The sequence below is a fragment of the Camellia sinensis genome, chromosome 9 (genome assembly GCF_055761805.1).
Source record: "Camellia sinensis isolate YWXY chromosome 9, ASM5576180v1, whole genome shotgun sequence".
Classification (NCBI taxonomy): Eukaryota; Viridiplantae; Streptophyta; class Magnoliopsida; order Ericales; family Theaceae; genus Camellia; species Camellia sinensis.
Genome location: NC_138969.1, coordinates 39,082,828 through 39,096,910, shown reverse-complemented (window position 1 = coordinate 39,096,910; position 14,083 = coordinate 39,082,828). Strand labels below are relative to the sequence as shown.

Sequence of the window (14,083 nt, the reverse complement as noted above, 5' to 3'; positions counted from 1 at the left end):
TCTAAAAGATTTTTCAATTTTACATAATTTTATCTTTGGTGGGTAAAAATTATTTTTAAAAATTCAAAAATATTTTTTTTGACATTTATTTTTGTCAAATTATTTTATATTTTATCAAATTAACAACTTTGCCCTTGAAATTGAGCAATGGTATCTTCAATTGTCCTTAAATGTGTCACAATTGAAAAGTCAAGAACCAAAGTAACATGAGCCCCAAACTATAGAAACTCTTAGTGTAATTCGCCATATTTTAAATTTTAAAATGCTATAACTTTTGATTTAAAAGTCGATTTTTAATAAAATTTATATTTTTAGAATTCTCTCATTAAGATCTATCAAACAAGATCGAGGTTGACTATGAAATTCGTTACAAATAAAATAAAATAAATAATACTGTCGAAATTGACGTAAACGGTAACATGGTATTCTGTTTGACAATAACATGTTACTCTCATTGACAGTAATATTTTACTGTCTGTTCTGAACAGAACATCAACAACAAAAATAGAGTACGGCCTTTCCTGTATATGAACTCACACTATTGCTAGAAATTAAAACCCATACATACTCGTAGAATACTCAATAATAGCTTCAAAAACCCTCTTTGTGCTAATCGAAAATGGCACATTAGTAGCACATCGTAGAATATCAATTTACATAGTCAATTAATACAATAAAGTTTGCATATTTTTTTCTCTCCAACCACTGTTAATGTCTATGAGAAATCCAGAAATGATAATAAATTCAGAGCAATGACGGATCTTATTGAGGTCTCCGACTAATCGCGCCGCCACGAATAATGGACCGTGAATGGCTCCGATCATGGGTCTTTCGTAATAACTTTTCCTATGTTCTTCTTTCGCTCATCAATCGTTATCTTCTTTTTCTTCTTCTCTCTCTTCGTTAATCTACTATGCATTCTTTAGAGAGAGATAGAGATTGATGAAGAAGTTTCCATTTCTCAAAAAAAAAAAATATATATATATATATATATATAATAGGGAAAAATTGTCCAAAGAAATATAGAAATATATTTGCCTGTCCTTCATAAAAAACACAATTTTTGCTAAAGGAGTTTAGGAAGTAAAACATTTTGAGTTGTCCTCTACATAATAGTGCTTTGGGAAGTTGGTAAAAAATTGACTTTTTGACTTTTTTGACAAAAAGCTAGGTTCTTTCGAATAAAAAAGCTGACTTTTTTTACTAGGCCTAGTTTGGGAAGACTAAATAAGTGCATTTTTTGACTTTTTATGAAATATGAGTTGGGTTTGAAGTGATGTGTTAGAGATGTGATGTGACTTAAATAAGATGATGTGACTTAAATAGGATAGTGACTTTTTGACTTTTTTTCAATCATGCCAAACTTTATTTAAAAAAGTTAAAAAGTTTCCTTTTTTTAGCGTCTTCCCAAAGTACCCCATATTAACATGTTGGACTTAAGTGGTTTTGGTTAAAACTTTTCAAAAATTTTCTACACATAAAATATTTAGATTCAAAATTATATTTTTATTTTAAAAATAAATTCTCATATATCGCACCGGTCACGTATGGGCATTAGCTTATATCATTGAATTATTGCTTATATCATTGAATTATTATCAATTATCAATTGGGGGGGGGGGGGGGCATTTAATTATTATCACAATTATGGTTGCCACTGCACATTTGCTATGCAAAGACTCAATGCTCTCCATAGCAAGAAGGGTATCACTATCAATGGCATCGACGACGAGACCATCTTCTCCAAATTCTCTCTCCAAACTCATCATGAATTCAAACAATTGTTTCGGGGGATCGATAAAGCTCACAACCTTAGTTCGACAGCTCCGACTTTACAAACCCCCTCCTCCGACGATCGATGAAACAACCGATGTCGAAGAGCAGAGAATCGAAGAGAGTGCAGGGAAGGTGGTTTCTCAGGTGGGTTTTGTCGAATCTGCAACCCCAATTGCCGGAAAACCCGAAAGATTCAGACCCAAGAGAGCCTCTGTTCTGATCTGTCTCTTTGAAGGGGATGATGATGATCTTCGTGTCATTCTCACTAAGCGCGCTTCCAAGCTCTCTTCTCACTCAGGTTACTATATATATATATATATATATGTTTCTGAATTTATGTATATACATACATTTATGTATAATCTAGTGGATGTCTTTGGTTGATGATGATTATTGCGTTTGTATTTGGGGCAAATAACCAAGTGGGTTTTGTTCATTTTAGCAAATGGGTATGTTTTGGTTCAATTTACCACATTGTTTATTTGCTTAAGGGTTTTTAGGATTTGAATCTGTTGGTTGTTTATCTAAGGATTATTAGGATTTGAATCTGTTGGTTTGTTTAGTTTAGGGTTTGTTTTGGTGATAATGATTATTTAGATGCTGATTTGTATAAATACTAGCGAAATTCCCCGTGCCTAAAAGCACTATACTATTCAATTATTCAGGGAATAACACTATCTCCTTTGTCAACTATACATTTTAACTAAAAAGTCAAAAAGTCACTATAAATTGTCATATCGCTATCTCTATTTTTCCGGAGTAATTCTATTTACACACCACTAAACCTCTCAGTTCACACTATATTCTCCTATTTACTCAATTCACACCACACCTAAATTGAAAAGTTTGATTTTATCTCACTACACACTCTTATTTTTTAAATAATACCAAACTACCCTCCCAAACCCTAACCATAACCCTAATCACTAGCACCACCGGCAACCGGTAGTCACAACTTCTCGCCTTCGGCTGTCGTCCCTCCACCAGTCTTCATTCTCCCACTCTCTCGTCGCCGCCCGCTTTCCCATCTCTACCATCAGCCCCATTTCACCTCTCACAGCCTAACATTAGATCTCTCTCTCTCTCTCTCTCTTGTTGCACGGTGGTGGGTCATAACTGTGTGGGTTGCATAGCGGTGGTTGCAAAGGCGATTGGTGGTAGGGCAACAGAATTGGAGGGTTGCGATAGAGGCTGCGATGGTGGCCAGAGAGGGAAGTCATCATTGTGGTTGCTCAGGTACAACAGATGGAGGTCAAAAGTCGGTTGCATCAACCATCGCATCTGCCATAGCTAGCCTTCTCTCTTATCCTTTTCTTCTTCTTCAAACCTTAGATCTGTGTTTTCCAGATCTCTTAATTGGTTATGGCCGTGGGGATTGTTGGCAATGGTGATGGCTGGCGGTGGAGATTGGGCTACGATGGTAGTGGGAAAAGTGAGTCGTAGTGGTGGTGGTTGAGGACGGCAGCAGAAGGTGGCGGAGGCTGGTGATGATGATGGTGGTATGTGTTGAGAGATTAGGGTTTAGAAATTTGTCCAAAAAGGTAATTTTACCGTGGGACAAATTGTGTAATATAAAAACAGAGAGTAATAGTGTATACTAAGAGTATTGAAGGTGTGGAAATAGAATTTTCCATTTTTCTGCACATATTTTCATAAAAAGTCAAAAAATTACTAAAATAAACCGTTCCCAAACGAGGTTTATTCAATTTTATCCACTTAAAACTATGTCACACAAGATGTTATTCAAAAACTGATAATAAAGATATTTTTTCTCATTTGGGGACTTTCTTTTTGCTGGTGATAGCAATTATTGGAGTTAAAGGTCACTCGGGGTGGGTCTCCGGCTAAAATGGGGTATGGCAGCAAGATCTACGTAGTCTTATAAAAGGAGAGTTTGTCCAATACTATAATATACAAAGCTCTATATTCAATAATGGTCATAGTTTTTTCGAAGGCTGCCATTTGTGGTAGAGGCTTTAAAACCTCCAATCAAAATGGATATTTATTTTTATTTTGTGTGTTTGCATGATGGTACAAAGCCTCCACTCAAAGGGAGGCTTTTAAAAGCTTCTACTTTAGGTTGAGGCTTTCAGAGATCTAATTGAAGTGAAGTGGAGGGTTTAGCTCTGAGAGAATTCTTTTACTCACCTACTCTCTTCCTGCATGGCACATGATGTGGCAAAACCGATCCTAGATTGGGAAATAGTTTGTGGTCAACACTAATTTAGGATTCTTTCTTAAAAACAATTATTTTGGACCAAATTCCTGATTGTTGTGTATTGGGTGGGGTTTTGTTCATTTCAGTAAGTGGTGTCTCTTGCTGCTTATAATTGGTTAAAATGTATTCAGTTTGTTGATTTCAGCTGTTGGGTATTCTTTGGTTGCAGGTGAAGTTTCATTGCCAGGTGGGAAAGCAGAGGAGGAAGATGCAGATGATGCGGAAACAGCAACTAGGGAAGCAAATGAGGAGATAGGGTTGGACCCTTCTCTTGTGAATGTTGTGACTGTCCTCGAACCATTCTTGTCTAAGGTACCTGATGACATTAGTTTAGTTGTTTTCTGTATATTTGCATCTTTATGATCTGTATTTGCATCTTTGTGTCATGGAAGTTTCAGTTTGTCTTTTGTAGGCAAATGAGCTTTTGTGTTTTTCTTCCGCAAAGTAAAAGATTTTGCGTAAACTAATCTATGAACTCGTGATAGTCCTTGTGGTATATTGCCACTTGAAATTCTGATAGTGGAGTGTTGCTGAAGTTAACATTGATTAGAAGGAAATGGAAGAGATGAGTGTATGAAATATTTGATGCTAAATCAAAAGGATTTTTGGAAATAAACTGTGAGACCCAGAAAATCCTCTCACATGGATGTTGATGAGCTCCAACGAAGAGATGAGCTTGGCTGTTGTAATCTGCAAGGATAAATGTAGTGGGCGCCACCCAACTGGGGTTGCCGGCCGGAGATACTCCGATAATAAAGTTAGAATCCATGAATGAAGAGTATAGATAGTAAAGAGTGTTGTGGGTGTAGTGTAGAGAGAGATGACCTCCCTTTTGTGTATGGGGTCTCCTCCTTTTATAGGGGATAGATGATATTTGTTCAGGATATTTTACCCATATAGCAAAATATTTTTCTGGCTTCCACATAAACAATATGTTTCTGTACTAGAATTGGCAAGCACATCCCACCTTCCCTTTCAAATGCTCATATCACCATTATGTTGTCGGCCGACCCTGAATTCCTCAAATATTGACTTTATAAAGTGCTTCATGCTCATGAACCTGTGGCATCATTACTGTAATTTGTGCATTTTATTTCTCTTAAACATCTTCTTGAACATTAATTGACCTTGAATTTATATTCAGACTGAAAATTCAACAATTCAAAGCACATGTTTATGAAATGAGGTGTTAGAGTTCGTAAATATTACTGATTCTACTTTGCAATTTCTCTACCAAGATAATAAAGCTGCTGATTGTTATCAATTGATTGTTTGGCTTCCTTGCATTCAGTTATTAGTTGACTAATCACATTACTGATTAGTTTACAGAATTCAACTTGGACGTAAAAATCACAAAAGCTCTTTGATGATAGAACTTCTTTGCTGACCCTCCTTTACATTGTTATTCTACATGTGCTTAACTGTCTACCTTGCATCTTCCTCCCTCCCCAGAAAAAGGACAAATAAGAGAAGAGAATGAAGGCGGGGAAAATGGTTGTTAGATGTTAATGACAAAGAATTGAACTTTAGTGGCAGGAAGTTTGGACCAGAATATTTGAACTCACTATAAGAGCTCAATGACATTGGACCCTTAGAAACGGATATTGAATCTTTATTAGCCAAATGCCCCTATCAACTCAATCTGAAAAAGGAATAGAATGCAGTGAACTCTGGTGAAACGCCTAGAGAACTTCGTTGCTACCTTTTCTTAATAGATAAGAGATTTGTGGACCCTTTGTCTGAACATCCTAAAGATATCAACATCCATGAGATCTTCACTCTTATTAAGTTCTATGTATGCACTAGCCACCCAAGTTTCATACATGGACCATGATTTTAATACCTCTTTGTTGGAAGTCATGATTATTATTTTGGTATACAGAACACTTAGGGGTTGGGTTATCAACAAGAATTGAGGATGTTTAGATAGGTAAACTTTCTTGAATGAAAATGAAAAGCATGGCTAGGATCTTTAAAATATTGTGCTCCAAACTTCTTTGGCTGAGTTGTGATTGGTGCGACTTGATGTTGTAGGAACACATTAAAACTAGTCTAAATTTGCGATTTGGGACTGTCTTTGAGCCTAATCAAATAAATCTCTAAACCATAACTAAACCAACTAGAAACTGGTCCAACCACCAATTTAATCTGGACTACAACCACATGAACCCAAACCAGTGAACAGATAACATAACATTTTTATATTCTCTTTGCCTGCTGAATAGGACCCATCTTTGAATATAATTATACGGTCACTTGAGTTTGATCATAAGTTAATTTAACTCTACTTTTGCGTTTTCAATAACATCTTCATTTTCTATGCAGCATCTCCTCAGAGTAATTCCTGTTATTGGCATACTTTCCAACAAAAAAGCATTCAACCCTACTCCAAATGCTGCCGAAGTGGAAGCAGTATTTGATGCTCCCCTGGAAATGTTTATAAAGGTTCTTTTTAATCCTGTTCCTTTTTTCGCCTCTAATTGCCAATTTGAATTCAATTGTTTATACAGACTCATTTCCAACGTTTTGATTCAGGATGAAAATCGGAGAGCAGAGGAGAGAGAGTGGATGGGGGACAAGTATCTGATTCATTACTTCGACTATGAAACAGATAGTAAGAAGAAGTATGTGATATGGGGTTTAACGGCCGGGATTTTGATTAGGGCAGCATCGGTTGTGTACCAAAGGCCACCAGCTTTTATTGAGCAGAACCCCAAATTCAAGGTTTCTAAAGTTCTCGACAAAGATATACTGTAATGCCTTAGAACTACTAGCAATATTGTTCTAGTTAGATGAACATTTGTGCATAAAGGGGACTGGTAGAGACCAAGATGAAAAGGCATTTCTTACCTTGTGTAAACCATTCGACCACGAAGTCAAGAAAGTGCTGCAAAGAAATTTGAGAAGCGACGAGGCAACTGATATCTAACATTGAAAGGAAACATTAGCGTAGAGTGAATTGTGGGGTGCGTTGTTATTGGCGGATCTTCCTTCAGGTGAGTTGGCGTAAGGAGTGTGAAAATGTTGTCCATGTACAGATCTTGATTGGTTGGTTGTTCGTGCAAGGTTCGTTCCAAGTTCAGGAACCTTGTTCGGTTGAAGAACCTTTAATTCAGTTTTAAACTCATGCATCAAGAGATCTTTACATGTTAACAGCATGAGAATGTTAGGTTGCGTTTGGTTGAGTTTTGTAAATATGATTTGAGAGTATGAGTTATATTTTGAATTTGTGAGTTATGGAATTATGATTTGAGTGTACAAAATTTATTTGGTTATGGTTTTTTAATAGAGTTTTGAATTGAGTGTGGAATTGAGTTTTGAAAGTTTGATTTGACATGTGAAGTAAGAAAATTTGTTTGGTTATGAGTTTTGAAAAAGAATTTTCAAAACTTAATTCAAATTATTAAAACTCATAACAAAACACACTATTTTTACAATTCTGATTAACATTCATAACCAAACTTTTTTTAAAATTCAATTAAAAAAATCATTATTAACAGAAAATAACATTAATCAATTTTTTAATTGAAAATACTACAAAGGAAATAATTTTTTTTCAAAAAAAATATTCAAAAAATTTAAATCATTAATATTTAAATAATTTAAATAATCTAAAAAAATTAATAAGTAAAAAATTAAAATAAATATTCAAAAAATTTAAATCGTAAAAATTTAAATAATTTAAATATTCAAAAATTTTAAATAATTTAAAATGTTAATATGTTAAATTTAAAAACAATTCTACACTCAAATTGTAACCAAACACATAAAACAAAACTCAATTAAGAAATTATTTTTAAAACTCATAACCAAACACATAACTCGAAACTCCATACTACTCTCACAACTCTACACTCAAATCGTAACCAAATACATAACAAAAAAATTAAAATATTTAAAAATATTTTTATAAAATAGAGTTTGAATTTATTTTTATAAAATATTTTAAAATTTTAAAAATTAAAATCATAATATTTTGAAATTAAAATATTTAAAAATATTCAAAAAATTAAAAAAATCGTAACATATTTAAATATTAAAATATCTAAAATCTTAACAAAATTAAAATATTTATAAAATATTTAAATATTTAAAAAATTAAAATATTGATTTGAATTGAGTTTTGAAAAAAGTTTTGAATTATGTGTTTGGTTATGAGTTTTGAAAAATAATGATTATGTTTTAAATTGAGTTTTGAAAAATGAGTGTAGAATTATGATTTGAAAACTCCAAACAAATAACACACTCAAATTAATGAGTAGAATTACATTTTGAAAGGCTTACCAAACAGAGTCTTAGTATTTTATTGTCAGAAATATTCTGTAATATTTCAAAATGAAGCTGAAATTTGCTTGAATATTCGATTCCATATGCATATTTTATGTTGTTTTATATTGCAGACTTTACCAAAACTCACCAGCCTTAGGTGAGAATAGCCCTTACTATCCAACTCACAGCTGATTAAACTACTTCAGAGAAATCCTAGCAACTTCTAGCTTCATCAAAGCAATTTAGACCCAACCTGTATATGTTGTACCGTTAACTTTACCTTACCCAAGTGCCCAAGTTAATGCTAAAAAGAATGCTGCCAAGGGCACTGGTTCTAAACCTGGAAGTAATAAAAGGTTACAGTATCACAATAGGCAACATCCTCTTACAAGATCGGCGTAAATATCAAAATATCTTATGTGTTGATCACTCTGATATCAGTTGACCATAGCAACCGCAAAACATATGTAAGGTCGAATACACATCATAGCATATATTCGACTATTGATTGCACACACACATGAAACATTAGTCATCTGCCTCTTTAGTGGTTAAGGAGAGTCCGATGGATGTCCAGTTGAGCTATCCCATGGGTCCGGTTTGGATCAGTTTGGACCAATGGCCAATGTGGTGCATCTCTTGCTTTATAAATAAGTTTATAAATCGACAGTTACTACGTTCAAAGGCATGGGAAAAACTCAGGTACAACTCTATGCAGGCCGCGTAGATAGTCATTAAGATATTGTGTTATAACCATTTTGCTCAATTGTAAATGTTTTAAGTCAACATTTGTGGGATGCAACATTGAAACTAATACTAATAATGGTTTAACTAAGGTAGCACACAGAAACCTCTTAATGACAACATACATGGTTAGAACTGTACCCAACTTACAAGCAATATATATACTTTTTGGCCATTTATTAGTATACATTGTACTAAAAAACATAATTCGATCAAATTCTCAATGCCTTCCCTTCCGGAAGGGCCAAAAGATCAAGAGTACACAATCACACGGGTAGAATGTAAATGTATTCAAATCACATACTTGACAATAAAAGAAACATCACACCCAAAATTATGTATTCCTTGTGAGAAAAAAAGTAAAATTAACAATAGCATTATGGTGTTCAAGTACAAAAATACGCTTGTGCAGTCCCTTAAACTGAATTTCATCCTTCCCAAATATCATCAGTATCGGAGCTCTATTTAATAAATGATAAACATTGCAACTCAGTATCTATTTCATATCAGGAATAGTTTCAGATGACAAAGGAAAGTAGAAATTCCAACAAACTTAATTATGACAACAAAAAAAATTAACAAAAAGCAGTTGTTAAAAAAAATTACAGAGAAACCCATATATTTAGCCGCTTCAGGTAAATACCTCGTAAAATTTCTCAATGACAAGCAAACCAGAATCAATGGATTCCAGGGGATCCTTCCGAAGACGGTGTCTTAAGCAGTTGGGAATGACGGTTGCAATATCCTCTGTTGTTACTGTATCTCTTCCTTTAAGGGCAGCCAAAGCTTTCGCTGCCCTATTTGTCACTATATCGCCTCTCAATCCATCAACATTCAGCTCCGCACAAACGCTAGAGATTTTCACACGGAGTTCACGATCAATTTGAACTGATGAAAGAGAGTTTCTAGCTGAAGCAATTTGATGTTGGAGTTTCTCTTGTTCCTCCTTGTAAGAATCTCTGAATTCCTTAGGGTTTTGATCAAACCGAGCTCTCTCCTCCACAATCTTTACTCTTAACTCAGCATCCCTCACGGTCCCTACTTGTGCATGCATTCCAAACCGATCAAGCAACTGTGGCCTTAGCTCTCCTTCTTCAGGATTTCCCGAGCCTATTAGTATAAACCTAGCGGGATGTGAAATTGAAATTCCCTCTCTTTCAACTGTATTCCATCCTGAGGCAGCTGAATCCAAAAGAACATCCACTAGATGATCATCTAAAAGATTGACTTCATCAACATATAGAATTCCTCTATTAGCTTTAGCAAGAAGGCCGGGCTCAAATGCCTTGACACCCTCCGTAAGGGCCTTTTCTATGTCAATTGTTCCACAAACTCTATCTTCCGTGGCACCCAATGGCAAATCAACCATGTTGATTTTGGTATTCACGACAGGAACTTCTTCGCCTCTCACAACTCTTTCTTGGACTTCCATGCCCATAGATTCCGGATCTTCTGGATCAGAGTTAAAAGGATCACCAGCAACTACCTTGATTTCAGGAAGTAAATCGACTAAAGACCTAACAGCCGTAGATTTTCCAGTTCCTCGGTCACCCATAATCATGACACCCCCAATCTTGGGATCAATCACATTTAGCAGAAGGCATAGTTTCATCTCATCTTGTCCTACTATAGCAGAGAATGGATACACTGGCCTCTGATTTTCCTTAGAGGCAAGCTTCCGGGCCTGAAATCGACAGAGTTCACAATCTTTATCACACAATAAACTCAAACTGTAACTACAGTTCTTCGATGACACAGCTCACAATCTATCTTGTTAGAATCTTACAATTCACTATTCGACCCATAAAATTTTATACGAGTTTAAACCAAAATGATTCAATTGTTGTTGAATCTTAAATTGAGTGAATCTTACGATTCAATTGTGATTCACTGTGATTCAGTTTTGTTTGTATAATGCATGAAGCATGGTTGTTTTTGCAAAATAAAAAAGAGATTAATTAATTATATTGATATACATACTAGTTTTATATGTATATATATACAATTTAGTTATGTCGACACTTATCTTATTTTAAACACTATGTTATATATAAAATTATAAATTATGCTAAATAAAGTGAATCTTACATGTCACAATTCGATATGATTCAGTTCACTATTTTAGCAAAAACAATTCACCATCCGATTCGTGAGTTAGACAACAATGCTTAAAACCCCTTTGCTAACACTCTTTTCTCCAAAATACATCGTTTAAAGAGGAAATACCAGAAACAAGCAACCACACAAACCTTTCAACAAACATTTAAACTGCAATTTCAACTCTCTTAAGTCCCACCCAACAAAGCACAAATTCTTTACATGTAATATTTCAACAAGCCAATTTAATAACAATTTTTATGCTTCCACCTAAAATAATAGCACCAGATAGAAATTAAACACTGTAATCTGTATCTGAAGACAACCCAGACATACAGAAACTTCCATACCTGTTCTTGGGCAGGACTGATTTCAGTGGCAACATTAGTAATAGAAACACGGAACTGAGACCTCTCCTTCTTCACTGGAATTGCAATCCCTCCATAGAATTTCCTCCCATAACTCTGCCCTAAAATCACAAATTTTCTTTAGAAATTCCAAATTCTGATTAAAAAAAAAAAACCCCACATCTTATCTTCATGACTAACCTAAAAAAGATAAAGCAACCATGAAATTAAGCTAAAAATGAACTGGGTCTCTGTCATATAATCTTTACCCAAATCCAAGAATGTAAAGAAATGAAATGTTGCTCTACATATCAATACAGATATACATATAGATATACCTGGGGTTGGAGAGAGAGAATGAATGGGGCACTTGGAGGAGCGAGAAGAAGAAGGACGAGAGGCGAAGAGTGCTGCAGAAGAAGTTCCGAGAACACTGGCCATTGTCCAAGTCTGTGTTTGCAGAGAGAGTTGAGTTACAGAGTGTGTATTTGCTGGAGTTCAGAACTTGACATGGCATTGGTGTCTAGTACTGGGTTTGTTTGGCGTGAGGATAAGACGGTAGATTTCCAATCTCAATTTTGCTCTATTTTTTTTTTTTTTTTATTTTTTGGTCTATGCTAATATCACGTAGGTCCAACATCCCTTAAGACCACAGGATCACATCAGCCCCAACCAAATTTTGAGCCCTGCTGGAGACCCCCAGCAGGGAAGGACCCCCAGCACCCCCCCACCTCCACGTGGGGGGCTGGCAATGGAAGGAAAATCAAAAAAAAAAAAAAAAAAAAAAAAAAAATTATTTTGGACCAATCAGGAGAGACCCCCAGTACCCCACTGGGGTCTCATGCATTTTCCCAAAATTTTATGGCTCCACTGACCATGATTTTTTTATTTATTTTTGGTGTTGAGTTTAGATTATGAATTTTTATTTGGAGAAGTTATTTGAAAGCCCTATTTAAAAGGATATAAGTTTATTTAGTCTTATAATCTTTTGAATATTTTTAAAAATTTATTACTTTTTTTTTTCTTCATTTTTCGTTGTATATTTATTTTTTTGTATTTTTTTCTCTTCATAATTATGGGTGACCGACGACCATGTCTTACTCATTTTCTTTTCTCTTTCTAATATATAGTTACCGATGACCGATGACCGATGACCATCATTGCTTGGGGTTCACCGATAACCACCGACCATCGACTCTTTATTTTACCTTCACCGACGGCGAAAGAGACAAGTTTCCGGCGAAGGAGATGAGTAGATCTACTTGAATCTACATCAGATTTGAGTAAATTTACATGAGATCCGACTAGATCTGAACAAAAAATAATTGTCGTAGTACAATATTCTCTCTATATCTGTTTCTTTCATTTGATTTCTCAATTTTTCTACATTTTCTTTATTATACAGCTCTATTTTCTTGTTTTAATGGAAAAAATTTTCAAGTTCTGAACAAGTTATTTTTAAGTTTTAGTTACAGGTGGTAAAAATTGTAAAATTTTACAGTTTTCAGTTTTTTTTTGTGTGCTGAAATGAATCATACTTTAAAACTGTAAAATTTTACAGTTTCATAACATTCTTTAGAATTATAAAATTTTGTAGTTTCATCACATGTTTTTCAGTTTGATTAATAAGGATAAATACTTAATAGAATTATACTTTGAAACTATAATATTTTACAGTTTCAAACTTACTTTTCAGCTTGGTTAATATTAGAGATTATTTGTTTAAACCCTACAAAAATTAAAAAATAATATATACTTTTTCGCATTGTCATTTGTTGTTGCTATTTTATTTTATTTTTTTTCCCTTTTCAGTTTATCAATATTTAACACTTTTTGCTATTTTTTTCATTATAATTTCTCCATTTATTTATTTATTTTTTACAATCTTCTAGACATTCTGATGAATCTCTGATGATATTCTTGACGTTCAACGAACATTATGGACATTCCGGCGACTTCCAGTGACGTTCAGAACACTCCAGCAAGACTCCGGCGACTTCCCGATGATATTGAATATTTCGGTGAGTCTTCGGTGACCGTTTGAAGGAAGTCCGGCGGTGGTGGGATATAATAGCGTTTTTAAAGTTATAAAAAAAAAAGAAGATTTTTTTAGTAACAATTAAAAATATGTAGGACTAATTGGTGTAAATGTTTTCTTTTGTAACTAGATGGGTTTTGAACTTTGTGTAATGGATTTATTGGTAAGTGCCCCTATTATATATTTTTTCTTAAATTCTTATTTAAATTTATAATTTTTTTTTTCCTTGAAAATCTCCATTTAAATTTATGGTGCGAGGGTTTAAAAAATTTTTTTGCTTTATGCTATCATAGCTTTTCCTTTATTTTTAGGGCATAACATTCATTGTCAAGTTAGATTAGGGGAGCCTCCAAAGTTATTATGAGACATTTCTTCATTTCTTCGAACATTTTTATAAAAAATTATTGCAATTTTATCTTATTATTAAACACCTCTTGTACCTCCATTATTAAACTTCCTGACCTTAAACCTAATCCCTCTCACCTATCATTAACAGCTTCGGCCACTCTTCCCAACTCTAATTGTTACCAACCCTAAGTCTAGTGTCACAGACCACCCTTCCACATTTCCTTTTTGCTATCGCCTAATCACCTC

The 14,083-nt window shown here is 34.3% G+C and overlaps 2 protein-coding genes across 3 annotated transcripts; one reads left to right on the top strand and one right to left on the bottom strand.

The window, feature by feature from the left end:
* The first annotated feature begins 1,623 nt into the window (after positions 1–1,623).
* On the top strand, positions 1,624–8,350 carry LOC114282546 (nudix hydrolase 15, mitochondrial). 2 transcript variants are annotated; one of them, XR_014339568.1, is made up of 5 exons: positions 1,629–2,074; positions 4,164–4,306; positions 6,320–6,439; positions 6,530–7,164; positions 8,294–8,350. XR_014339568.1 is itself a non-coding variant. In XM_028225250.2 (4 exons), the coding sequence occupies exons 1-4, from the start codon at positions 1,648–1,650 to the stop codon at positions 6,749–6,751; spliced, it is 912 nt and encodes a 303-aa protein (XP_028081051.2). In that variant the 5' UTR covers positions 1,624–1,647; the 3' UTR covers positions 6,752–7,304. The 2 variants fall into 2 exon arrangements, 1 of the variants encoding a protein (XP_028081051.2); XM_028225250.2 differs by lacking the exon at positions 8,294–8,350 and having other exon boundaries at positions 1,624–2,074; positions 6,530–7,304.
* Positions 8,351–9,471: 1,121 nt separating this feature from the next.
* On the bottom strand, positions 9,472–12,125 carry LOC114282545 (magnesium-chelatase subunit ChlI, chloroplastic). The gene is made up of 3 exons (XM_028225249.2): positions 11,790–12,125; positions 11,455–11,573; positions 9,472–10,691 (listed from the first exon to the last, which is right to left on the bottom strand). The coding sequence occupies exons 1-3, from the start codon at positions 11,890–11,892 to the stop codon at positions 9,639–9,641; spliced, it is 1,275 nt and encodes a 424-aa protein (XP_028081050.1). The 5' UTR covers positions 11,893–12,125; the 3' UTR covers positions 9,472–9,638.
* Between the last annotated feature and the right edge of the window lie 1,958 nt (positions 12,126–14,083).